At 32.3% G+C, this 13,003-nt stretch overlaps 1 protein-coding gene across 1 annotated transcript in view; it reads left to right on the top strand.

The window, feature by feature from the left end:
• Positions 1–13,003, top strand: part of LOC136976198 (plexin domain-containing protein 2-like) — a 37,111-nt gene that overhangs the window by 16,325 nt on the left and 7,783 nt on the right. The window contains exons 7-11 of the mRNA XM_067271428.1: positions 2,647–2,711; positions 6,383–6,473; positions 6,566–6,661; positions 10,381–10,523; positions 10,616–10,673. Of these exons, the coding sequence (XP_067127529.1) occupies positions 2,647–2,711; positions 6,383–6,473; positions 6,566–6,661; positions 10,381–10,523; positions 10,616–10,673 (453 nt within the window). The remainder of the gene's footprint in view (positions 1–2,646; positions 2,712–6,382; positions 6,474–6,565; positions 6,662–10,380; positions 10,524–10,615; positions 10,674–13,003) is intronic.

The following is a 13,003-nucleotide window of genomic DNA, read 5'->3' as shown; positions in this document are numbered from 1 at the left end:
GGTCAGTCAGGTTATCAACTTGAGATCTAATCAGCCAATTGACTGTTCTTTAGTTCTTCTAAACTTTCAATATAGTCAGGACCATATTCACTTTTCACACTCATAGTCCATGACTATCTGATCACTAAAGCTGTACTGATCAGTTTCAAACAATATATCAAAGGAACTCTATATTACATGATCATTCTGGTTGAAATTCAGTTTATTCTGACTTTGTCTTATTGAGAAGAGGCAGTGCAAGCTCATTGCAGTGTGTTTTGACTACACTCTGAGTTCAGACGAAAGTGAAAAGCTTCGTTGTTAGAGATAGAGATTGTTAAGATAGTCAACTAGAGACTGCTGAAAAAGTGTGAAGTTGCAAAGAAAGTATTTCTGGAAATTCATTGTTAACTATGCCAAAAAACAGATCAGTGCTCCTAGAGAACTTCAACGGCAATACTGTACCAGCAAGAAAGAAGTTCCATAGTGTAACTCGTAAAGATGTCAAATATGCTTTGTTTCAGTGGTTTAAAAGAGTACATGGTTTCAATCAAGGGACTGATTTTTAATCCTCTGCTACATATGACTTAAGTGTCACGTCATGAGTTTCCAAGTACCATTCTACACCTGATGTGACATTCACGTCATTAGGTTTAATATACTTGTGCTAAGAATGTGGACAGATTAAAGCATATCTAACCATTATATTTTTGGGCTGCAATTTGAAAAAATCGTAGACCTATAAATTCCCACTATTATTTGTCTGTCTATTTATCATCTGTCTCTCTCCCCTCAATCTCGAGAACAGAGTTAGTTAGATGAAAGACGAGACTAGATATGGAAACCTTAGGGACAGAAGGCTCCGATTAACTATATAAGAACTTTAAACCAGAAGTCGTGTGATTTTGATTTTTTAAAATTTGTATTTTGAATGAATTGTTAGCTTTAAGTTTTACCATTTTTGTGTTCTTTATTAACTTGTCAAGTATTAAAGTATGATTTTGGTTCATTCTCTTACTGTTAAATTTGGTCCCCATTGTCTATAAAGTTATAAATAACTCTAATGCGTGTACATCATGCATTAGACATTAGGTTTTTTGTGCTTTTATACCAGATGAGGGCCTCATACCACGATTTGTTCAATGGTTGACTTAGACACATCAATATCGTCGTCATGTGTAACAGCTTGTAAAGATATAGAAATTTTTACCATTTCACACACAATCGCCCATGTTGTTGCAGGTGTAGGTTTGCTAGGCTTTCCAGTTGGCTTCTTAGCGTAGTTCTTGACTAAATGAATGAAATTATCATATAATATACAAGATCTGTTTAATTTATTTACATTAGTCTTGCAGAATAGACATTTTCTTTAATACCAAGATTTTTGCCTTTTTCATATCAGTTAAAGGTTTTCCTTTAGCCATCCCATATTCTGTAAACAAGCTAAGAAAATGGTTCTTTGTTTGCCTATTCCTAACCTCACATACATCGTATGTAATACATATAGTATGAAAATACTAATTGTGACAAATGTTTACTTTATAAAATACATGGCTTTATATTTATGGGATAGGTATCAAAAATGTTAAAATTTTTAAAAACCATTTAACCTATGACAATCTACCTTATAATTACGTTTCATTAGCGAGGTTGAAGCCAAAGTTTTAAACGCGAAAACGTGTACGTCGGACATTCGGCGCTACTTTCCCGTAAGCCTAGAAGCTTGACAATGGCGTTTGGATAGTCAGTGGAATCGTGCTCGACATTCCAAACGCCGTTGTCAAACTTCTGGGCTTACAGGAAAGCGGCACCGAACGTCCAACGTACACGTTTAAAACTTCAGCTTCAACCTCGCTATTATCAAGTCTTAATGTACTGTTTTACATAACAGTATCATTATACTAATATAGTGTAGAAAAAGGGGTTGCTTTATACTTTTGGGATGCATTTTAATTATTAATTCATATAAATTTAAGAGCATCTAATCTAAATTATGATTTGTAATTGGCTAAAACTGGCTGAACATATTGCTTTTGACATAAAATCTAATGAATGTTTTGGAAGTGTTTTAAAAAATCTTATTATTCCGCAACTACTTTTAATGTCTCTGTGAAATATATTACTTTAAAGTGTTTTGTTCGGATTGCTCCATTAAGAATTACTTTATTATCATTTGAGAGAAATTTTTTAATCTTTGTGAATATTTCTGTAAAATAAAAAAAAGAAAGAATACATTTCATTTTGAGAGGATCGAAAGAAAAATTTGAAATTCATTGACACCTTGACAAAAGCAATTATCTAATGCGTTTAGTTACCAACTAACAAATCCAAATTAATCATGTCTTTAATTTTTTCCTGGTTCTTCCCCAAAAAGAACAAATGGGCCAGAAAAGGAGATGCCAACTAGAAATTTCTTAACCCAAGCATTGCCGGTGGGTTGGATAGTATGGGAATATATTTCATCTGTAGAAAATTTAGTTGATTTCCTTTCGGTTCATAGTATAATAAGTATCATCTGTGTCAGTTCTTTGTATTTTACATTAATTCCTATAAACTAAATTGAAAGTAAGTAAAAAGTTTACTTAATATGAGAACGAGTTTACTTAATAAATTGAGATTTTTCTTTTCGAGCTAAAGTATTTTTAAATAATTGTTACTAAATTTCAGATGGTCCATTCACGTTCCAAGTCACTTTGACGAAGAATGGGAAAATAATATTCGTTTACGAAGAAGTATGTATTTAACAATTTTTATATTTTAAATAATTTTCAAATTTCTCTTTTATTTTTTAATCTGCGAATTGTTGAAATTTGAAATTAAAACTTTGCGAATTGAAGTTTTAATCTCAAACTTCAACTCATGAATAATACTTTAAATACAATGTGAACTAAGCATTAAAAATTACAAACTGTAATAAGTAATTACTATGGTGAAAAATTCTCTGAATAAATAGTAAAGAATTGTAGAAACTAAATGCTTATTAGGTGCATTATTCTTGAGATTTTTAAAGATACAATATGGTCTTGTTTGATGTTGTAAGCAGGTATCATGTAAAATGAAATTTTGTTTAAATTTCTATTTTATCTCAAGTGGTTCCAGATGATGACCTAGACTAGGGGTCTCAAACTCAAATGCAACAAAAGGCCAACAATAGATGTATATCAGACACAGGCCATATTTGATATTATTCGGTAAATCAAAACATACTGTAAGTTAAAAAGAAAAGGCTCTAACAAAGGCCCTTTTGTTGCCAGGTCTTTTTGACATGTAAACAGTTTGACGTTTGAATTTTTCGTTTTAATCGCCACAAGATGTTAGAAATATTGATTTTTTAGAAGAGAAATCGTCGAGGCTGCAGGCCGGATACGAAAACTTAATGGGTTGTATCTGGCCCACGGGCCGCCAGTTTGCGACTTGCGACCTAGACACTCGTGAAATCATTTACAATTAGCAGAAAAATGTCATAGTAAAAACATAAGTAAAACAATTTAACATTTTAATCTAGTGTTTCTGAAAATACAGAGCAAAATTTTCTTATACCATATTGAGTACCTAACTTGAGAAAAATAGATGCATACAGGGTTATTCACCAGAATGCATGAAGTAGTATTCCAGAATGTCAGAAACTGAAACAGCATGGTTTGCGACTCAAATTCAGTAGCAGTAGGAGTTCTTGCACATCAATGTGGTTGACTTTTGTAGGAGCATGGTGATGGGAAGCTGCTCCTTTTTTCATTTTAATTATCTGAACATAGTTATTTATGGTGTTAACATATCATAAAGCATTTTCTTAAATTTCATTGTATTCATAAAAGTCTGCAAGGATTCATCATTACACATTGCCTACGCAAGATTTTCCAAATCGAGTCTCTTCTCTTGGAGTTTTTACTCCTTAATTTTGTCTTCACTCTCAGAATTTTGAAAATAAGCTCTTCCAGATCATTATTTGTTAATATCATTGTATGTCTTCAAATCTTAAGTCAGCAATTCTCTTAGCCAACTCCTTTATTCCTGTAATTGTTTTCTTACACTGTACTACATCTACAGTAATTCATTGTTCCTATGAATTGATATCCTTTACTGTTTCAAACTGAAAGTTCTTCCATATAAGCATTTGCAGATTTGTCTTTGGCATCCTCTTGCACCTGTTTTGTTAAGAAGAAATTATCAGCTATGTGAAACCATTTTAAAACTGAATGATGCTGAGGTTTTTGTTGCTCTCCAAGGCATTAAGGATGCAACCCATATAACTTTGTGTAGTTGACTTTAAATAATCTGATTATCCTCTGATCAAGTGCTTGATAAGAGATGTAATGTTAAGAGATAGACAGACAATCTTTACTTCTAAAGCAAAATACATCATTTCTACCTACTCTATCACAAGATTTTAATAAAGCCACGAACATTTTGGTTTGCAATAAAAATTACAGACCTAAATACAGGTAACCCCCGTATAGCACGGATTCACTCTAACACGGTTTGAGAATTGGGAACATCCCCGTATAACACGGTGCTTTCACGGCACGAATTCACTCTAACGCAGTTCAAGAATTGGGTAAAACCCTCGTACAACATGAAATGTAATGAAAACCATTGAAAGCGAACTTTATCTAATTTGAAATTAGGGAAATCCCCATACAACAGTTCAATAAACATGATAAAGCTTTTAAGTGCGAAAGGTACCTCATACGTACTATCAGATTTTCATACATAATTTTTGTGAACTATTAGTACTTAAGTACAGTATGTAAATTTTCTTTTCCCGCCTTCTGTCGATACATGTTGTCCTTCTCGAAACTTGTTTCAGTGTTGCCAGATCTCAACGCTTCTCGTTTCAGTGTTGCCAGATCTCAACGCTTCTCGTTTTGTGTTGCCAGATGTTTTTCCCTTATTCCATACTTGCTTTATTCCGTTACCGGTTCTTAGGCATTGAACTGCGCCTCCGACCGTTGGGACAATCCACACCTTTACAAGTATACTTTGACTTTAATTCTCTCTTTTTTTGGCTACATATATTAAAATTTTCGGTTAATAGGGCTTAGTGATGACGAAAACACTGTTTAATTTATATTAATATGTATCACTTCTTAAGAAAATTTTAATAAAGATATTTATCTTAATTATGAAAATATAATAGCATGTCTTTTAATTTTTGGAACCTAACCCCCCCTTTTTGTACTAGTTCTTTGTTTCGCATAACACGGCAATTTTTTGGAACATAACTCCCTTGTTATACGGGGGTTACCTGTAGTTGAAATAAATATAATAAAATGCATAAAATTTTTTAGTGACGTCTTTAAATTTAGAAAAAGGTGTGGAAAGGTGATTTACATGTTTGTGTCCCATTGGAGTTTATCATCAATTATAATACTGAGGTATCTTATGTTTGTTGCTCTTTCAATTGTTTTATATTTTAATTTACAGTTAAAAATATAAAACTCCATGTCTAATTATTTGAAAAAATATTTATTAATAGAAATATCATAGTAAACATATACAAATTTCATGTTTTAAACATTAGTTATCAAGATGATGTCTGTCTTAGTGACAGCGCTCCTCCTGTCTACTCTTCATATTCCTGTTGACCCACTGAAAAGTTTCAACTGGGATATTGTTTATTTTGGCTCAAATTTTTTGTTTTAACTGTTGAATATTGTTTGGGAGACCTACAATATATGCACTTAGGGTTATTTCAATGAGAGATAATCAACAGGTATATCGTCAGGTGACCTTGGAGGCCAAGGTATGACACCAAACTTTGAGCTAGCTTTACCCAAAAAAAATTTGTGAACAGTACTTGCTGAGGCTCTTGGAGTCGCTGTCCTGCCAAAACCAAGTTACTTACATTATAGGTGCTTCTTTGATCCAGTTTTCGAGTATTTAGTGGCGACGACGTCGCCCTAAATCTTTTCACCCCGCAAACAGATAGGATCGACAATTAGTATATTACTCAAATGGCAGGTGTTAAACTGAGCACGAAATTAATGTATAGTGACTATGTCAGAATCATTGGCTTCGAAAGAGACCTCTTTAATAACTACGTGACGCTCGTCTGAGCACTGCAAAAACTGTACATTGTGACTAATAAATCTGCATTCTCCTCAGTTGAAAGCACTCATCACCTCTAGTGGTACCTGTGGTTGACATTTATTTGTTTTCAAACTTATATTGTACAGGGTGTCTCAAAGTAATTTAAAGTTAAAAAAATAATGTAAAAATGTTTTTCCTCTTTATATTGTAACTGAACAGAATTAGTTTACATATTCAAAAAGTTAAAAATTTTGCATGCTTTAATATTTTTATGTTAATTAACTACACTACAAAAATAAAACCTCACTATTATGTTCAGTTACATTTATCTTAAATTTCCTTTACATAAATTAATTTTGCATATTTCTTTTAGATTCCTCTATCGGTAGTAGACATCGCCAATCACTCTCATCCCGTTAAAGTCGGAATATCCGACGCATACACTATAGATCGTACCATCTATTGTAAGAAATCGATTTATCGTAAATTATTTTACGAAGCTTTCTATTCTTTTTTTTTTTTTTTATTAATTTATCTTGTATTCATTTTTATTAAGACATTCGAAGAAAGACAATTTACGAATACAATCGAATCGAAATGAAAAGGGACGAAATAGGAAATTTCACTGCCATTGTGTTTACTGCGCTTCCAAGTAAGTATCGTTTTGTTGGTTTAAAAGTCAGTTAGCAAAGTACATACAAAGAGTGATACAAATATTATGAAGGTATTATTATATATAATTTTTATTAAGAGATTATGGAAATATACTTTTACAAATTTAGGAAACAAATTATCTGCTTTATTTACATTCTTTTAAAATGTTTAAAAATGTATTTGACTTAAGAGTTTTGTGAATTATATCTGTTTCTTTTCGGAGAAATTTTGATTTGTAGCTCTAAGAGAGAAGTAAAATTTATAAATAATGAAATTAAGTTGTTAGTTTATGCACATATTTATTTGAAATTTTTTTATCTATGTTAAAGTGATTTACTATAAGAAAATGTATGTGACTGTGTGACATTTATCTAGTATTAGCGAGGTCAAGGCCAAAGTTTTAAACGCAAAAACGTGTACGTCGGACGTTCGGCGCCGCTTTCCCGTAGGCCTAGAAGTTTGACAATGACGTTTGGAATGTCGAGCACGATTCCACTGACTTTCCAAACGCCATTGTCAAACTTCTAGGCCTACGGGAAAGCAACGCCGAACGTTCGACGTACACGTTTTTGCGTTTAAAACTTCGGCCTCGACCTCGCTATTGTGTAAAGGTAGAAAAATGAAAAATACTAATGAGTAAGATCTGTTAAAAACAGAAAAACTAATTTGGTACCATACAATTTTGTTTTGCACGGGTTCACTATATAAGGTGCAGCTAAAGTTTTGAGACGAGTTCTTATTTATATGTAGAAAGTAATTAATAATTTATTAGTTGTAATGTAATTTACACTTAAAAACTTCAGCTTTTATATTGATTTTGTAACATTAATTGCTTAGTCAAAACAGACTGAAATAAACACAGAAAATTAAGCTTTGTAAAATGAATTAATTAATAAATATCGAATATTTTAAAAATTTATAAGAAGTAATTCTCAATTAAATGTTCATAAATTATATTTCGTAAATTGCCAGCCAGGCATTTGATAGGTTTTCCACATCCCAATGATTGATGCAGTGTGCTTTATATATCTTGTTGAAACTGGATGCCAGAACTTCTGACACACTGCAATAGTTAATAAAAACTTTTATTTAAACAAAAAAGAACATATATTAACATTAGAACTTCACACAATCCGTGAGAATGTCCATGTCTGGAAGAGAAGAACAAAAATAAAGGGTAGGGGGAGCTTGAAAGCAAAATGACCAGTGTTGTCACCAATCAACAGATCACAAAAATGTTAAAAATATTTTCCTTATTTTTCAACATATCTCTAATTTTTCTAGAAACTCAATGTTGCGTAAGTTAGAAGTGGACCTAATGATTTTGGCTTTATCCCATTGAATGTGCACATCATTATTCCGCAAATAAGCTGCCAGTTCTGTGTTACCGAGGTTTTCTTCTAGTTGTATAACCTTTATCATTGTAGCACAATCATTGTATGTTTCTATAATTTGGCTAATTAAATAATTAATACATAGTAATTTGTCATGGCCTAAGAACCAAGTAAGCTTGAGGGAGAAGAAATTCATGCTTGCTTTTAAGCATACTTTTATCTATTTCCCAATTATTCTGGTATAATAAAGTTAACATCGATATTAAATGAGACATGAGGATAAATATAGTTTTAGTAAGTGTTAAAAACCTTACTATCAATTGCGCACATTTGATTCTAGTTTTAAGAAGACAAGAAGTGTATCTAATAAAAGTTTTTATTCTGTCTTTTCTGGCACTTGCTACGTGACAGAACAAATGTAGTTTTCTAGGACAAAGCCTCAACTGTCAAAACCTGTTTGTAGAATCTTATCTTAAGCAAATACACCAACAACTGCCGTAAATGATTAATCATATATCCAAAATTTAGCTCAATCATTTACGGCAGTTGTTGGTGTATTTGGTTATAATATCGGGTTTTGTTTGATGTGTATTTGAATCTTAACTTAGCTGAGAATGCTGAAACACTGAAGGTTTACAAACATAATTTAACAGAATGTTGTATAAATGCCTCCAACATCTGGAGATTTATAATAACTTATTTGTACCACATTGGGGTCTATTTATTACACTAAAGCCTGTGTAAACTGGAATTGTACAATAACAAGTTATTTTTCTGTTTTGAACAGGTTTAGTATTTTTTTCTATTTTTTAACCTTTAAACTATACCAGATAAATGTAACACAAAGTTACTTTCATTTTTTTTTACAGTAAAATCACTTTAACACAAAAATTTTATTATTAGGTTTAATCCTAAGTGATTCCAAAGCCATAATTATGGAGAGACCAAGAGGTAGCAAAGTCTCCTCAATTCACTTGACAATGCCCATATGCAATAAATATAATACATGCTTTTGTTTTTGTAATGTAAACTTAAGAGTATTAAAAATGTAACAGTAGCCTGACTGTAGCTAATAGGCTGGGAAAGAGAAAAATACCAGTTGGAATTTTTCTCGGCTTGCTCCTTTAGCCCCATATAATTTATTCCCAGTTATGGGACCAAGCAGTTCAGACTAAAGATGGAAGTATTCAAATAGTGGTGAATAGTTTTCAATTCTTACAAGTCCTCGCTGTTCCCGAAAACTTGTAATAAGTGTTTGAATACTTTTTGGATACAATCCTTATGAGCTCAACATCTCTCTCTCTCAGACTAAATTTATAACAATTAATAGAAGTTTTTTATTAGGACATTGATATTGCTTCTACAATGAGACAGGTAACATGGAAGGATATATTTTGGATTATACAATGACGAAGAGGCTGCTTTGCTTCTTCATTTTGTGCATGAAGTTGCAGCGAACAGACTATAGTTAGTTACTAACTGCTCTGTACAAGGCAAATTGGTAGCACTGTGATATCTTATCCTCATTGTGTCCCGAATTACATTCATTGTTTGTTTGTTCTTAAGAACGCGATGGTCGGAAACTTGTTCCAATTCTCGAAGTTCTCGATTCTTAAGAGTGTTTGATTCTGCTCTTGATTAATTCTAACAAAGACAGTGTGTCCATATTTCCCCTTGTCACATGACCTTTATTTCTCTGAAAAATTAAAAATCATTTTCGGAATACAATTTGACACACTGCGGCGACCGTTACACTCTGAGGTGAATTTACTTATTTGCTCTGCAAGCGGAACAGTAATTCTTCACTTTATTCTGGTTAAGTTGCTTTTGTCGTACCCACGAAGCTCTTTTGCTTTCACATCGGATGGAAATTTAGTATTAAAAAATTGCTAAAGAAAACGTTTTGAAATGGAGTAAGTTTCTAGCTTATTCATGTTCCTTTTTGGACAGGTTTTACTTTATTATTATTATTATGACTTGTGGTTTAAGCTGAACACACATTTCATTTTACTGTGACTATTAATTCTTCTATTATCCGAGAATGCATAAATTTCTCGCTAGAATAAAATGAATTCTTAAGCATGGAAATTTCTGATTAAAATGCCATTACCACTCTTATTAATTGGCAAGTCCCTTAGAAATTATCATCATCATAAGTATTTTCTATCATCTTTTACTAATTAATAAAAATAAATACTTAAATCTGTAGTTACCTTTATTTGTTTGGTTTGTCTTGGCAGATGAGAAAGAATATCATAAATCATTATTGACAATTTTTCGAGGTTTGTCTCGTGGCTGAAATATGTAGACAATCTAATGGCATAAATAATTGATATATTATTTTAGATAAAGATATTCATTTTTGTTTAATATATATTTTTAGCCTGTCTGAGCTTTAACGATTGTCAATCCTGTATTTCGTCCGACATCGGCTTCGACTGCATCTGGTGCGACCGGGTCAAGAGGTGCTCGGACGGATTGGACCGTTATAGGCAAGAGTGGCTCAAACAAGACTGCGATCGCAAAGCGAGTGGTTTTTCGTAAACTTTTTTTTTTTTTTTTTTGTTAGATAGATTTAAGTTTGTGTAATCTTTTAAATAACATAACTATCTTTATAGAAAGAAAAAATCAAATGTTCTAATGGATCTAATAGCACAGAAACACTTCCGCATATTGGTATGAATTTTATATATTTAATATTTATAAATGACAAATATTTCTGATTATATCTATACCACATTGACCACACTAACTCGTCAACTAATTTACCTGTACAAGACATTTGAGTAGAAGCAGATTACTTACAAAGAAAAATAAAATGGCACAATTGAAAGAGAAATTTGAATATGTCACCAGAAAAGTCTGAAATCCCAAAACAAAAAATGAACTTTAGCACTTTAGGTTAATGTTATGGTAGTGAACACGGCGGCTCGTCTCTGAAACAGTGGGGGGACACATTCTAACCTAACCTAACTTAACCTTAGAATAGGTTAGAACGTGTGTCCCCACTGTTTCAGAGACGAGCCGCCGTGTTCGCTACCATTGGTAACATTAACCGCACTTTATTATACACAAAACATTTTAACTCATAATTTAATTCTTTAAGAACTGCATCTAAACAATGAATTTTAAATGCCTTTTATCTAATTTTGAAAAGTTGTTATAAGCAATTTGTCTCATTTGTCTTTAATAATCAGGTTTATGAAGAAAAACTTCATACTTGTTTGTATCCTGGCCCAATTTGCACAATCTGGCATTACGCAGTTATTGAAGCTACCGGGTACGGTTAAAAATTAAAACAGCATAAGCGCAATTATTCCAGTATTACAGGTTCTGACAAGTAAAGAATTTTTAGTCTTGCCACAAGTAAGCTACGTATAGATAATTGACCATTTGTGACATTCGTTTCTTAAATTTTTGCTCATTACGGCATAAGTAGGTTTAAAATTAATAAATTGTCAGAATACATTTGTATTTATGAGTTAATTATACTTTCTATTTGCAAAATTTCCTCAACCTTAACACAAAATAAGAAAAAAGTGAATTTTTACGAAATTTGCGGGATTTTCCGGGTTAAAAAAGCAACCGTTTGAGAAACCCTAGTTAAAACAAAAGATAGTGTTTCTGTTAAATTTAATAATTTCTAACGTAGTCTTACACTTAGTCTTGATCCTTTTCTCCCCTAATCAGATTAAGCATAAGGAAAACAATTAAAATTGCAATAACTAGCAATGTAATAATTTTACAACTAACCAGCATAACTAAAACATACCTTATCTGCTTTAAATTTCTCTCTTAAACATGTTATCCAAATTAACATGATATCAAAGTTTTTCAAATACAGTAAACTCCTGCAAATTTGACTTAATGTGGACTCAGGTGACAAGTTACCAAAAATGATGAGTTTTACAAATGTCAACAAATGGTGTCATAGCAGCAATGTTAGTCTAAATAGTGGAATTTTTGAAAAGGTACGTGTGCGGAATCATGTACCGTACATATTACTTGTGTCATTAGTGACTTTCTATTTGTTGAATTTTAATTTTTAAAAAATATTGGCTATTCAGTGACATGTGTGTCATGGTGTTTTGCATGGCACCTTGGAAAAAGGGTTAAAATCTCTGTTAAGATGTGGAATAGACTACTTTAATGCCTACCTAAAGGCATCATCACTGTGGAATCAAATTAAAGAGTTGTCCCTTTCAATGAATATGAGGATCTATCTATCGAGAGAGATCTGCAGAGAATTTTGCTAAACAACTTTTGCGTCTCCATGATGGCAATTCTATTAATTCCATTTTTGAGGCAGAGCATGCACAGATGTATCATCATGTTCTGTAAGAATTCCATTGTGATTTTGTACATACAGGGTTCCTATGCACCTGGAAAGTTAGGGAAAATCAGGGATTTTCATTAGTTTCGGAAAAAGTCATGGAAAGTCAGGAATTTGTCGAAAACTGTCAAAAAGTCGGGGAATTTGTCTCCTTAACTGCCTTGCTGATTTCATTTGCTGAATATGGCTGACCAAGCGTAGCCATCTGCAGGCGGCAAGAAGTAATGCTGCAATCTTTAATAAGAAAATATACCAGAATCCGTTTTTAATCTGAAATGGCTCTTTTCACCGTTCTGAAGCCATATAATTTTACAGTACAAATATATTGATAAATGATGATAAAATAAAAAGCTCATGTTTCATTTGTAAATTGCTTATTTTTTCATTACATTGAAGTTGTGGATTCTATCATACATTTTTCTACAGGATGTATGTACTGTATTTTTTTAATGTGGCAGTCTTTGAAACATACAACTAGGCAAAAAGAGAGATAGGTATACTTGATATTCACAGTAAATAAAATGCTGTTTTATTATGTCGATATTCCACACCGTAAGAAATGTGAGGGTCAGGGAATTTGGACGAAGTTGTTCAGGGAAAGTCAGGGAATTCAAAACAAAAATTTGAGTAGGAACCCTGTACATATTACAAATGAAAAGGTAAATGGTATCAG

Source organism: Centruroides vittatus, unplaced genomic scaffold (genome assembly GCF_030686945.1).
Source record: "Centruroides vittatus isolate TY-2023 unplaced genomic scaffold, ASM3068694v2 contig_1109, whole genome shotgun sequence".
NCBI lineage: Eukaryota > Metazoa > Arthropoda > Arachnida > Scorpiones > Buthidae > Centruroides > Centruroides vittatus.
This window is presented reverse-complemented; position numbering and strand designations above follow the sequence as displayed.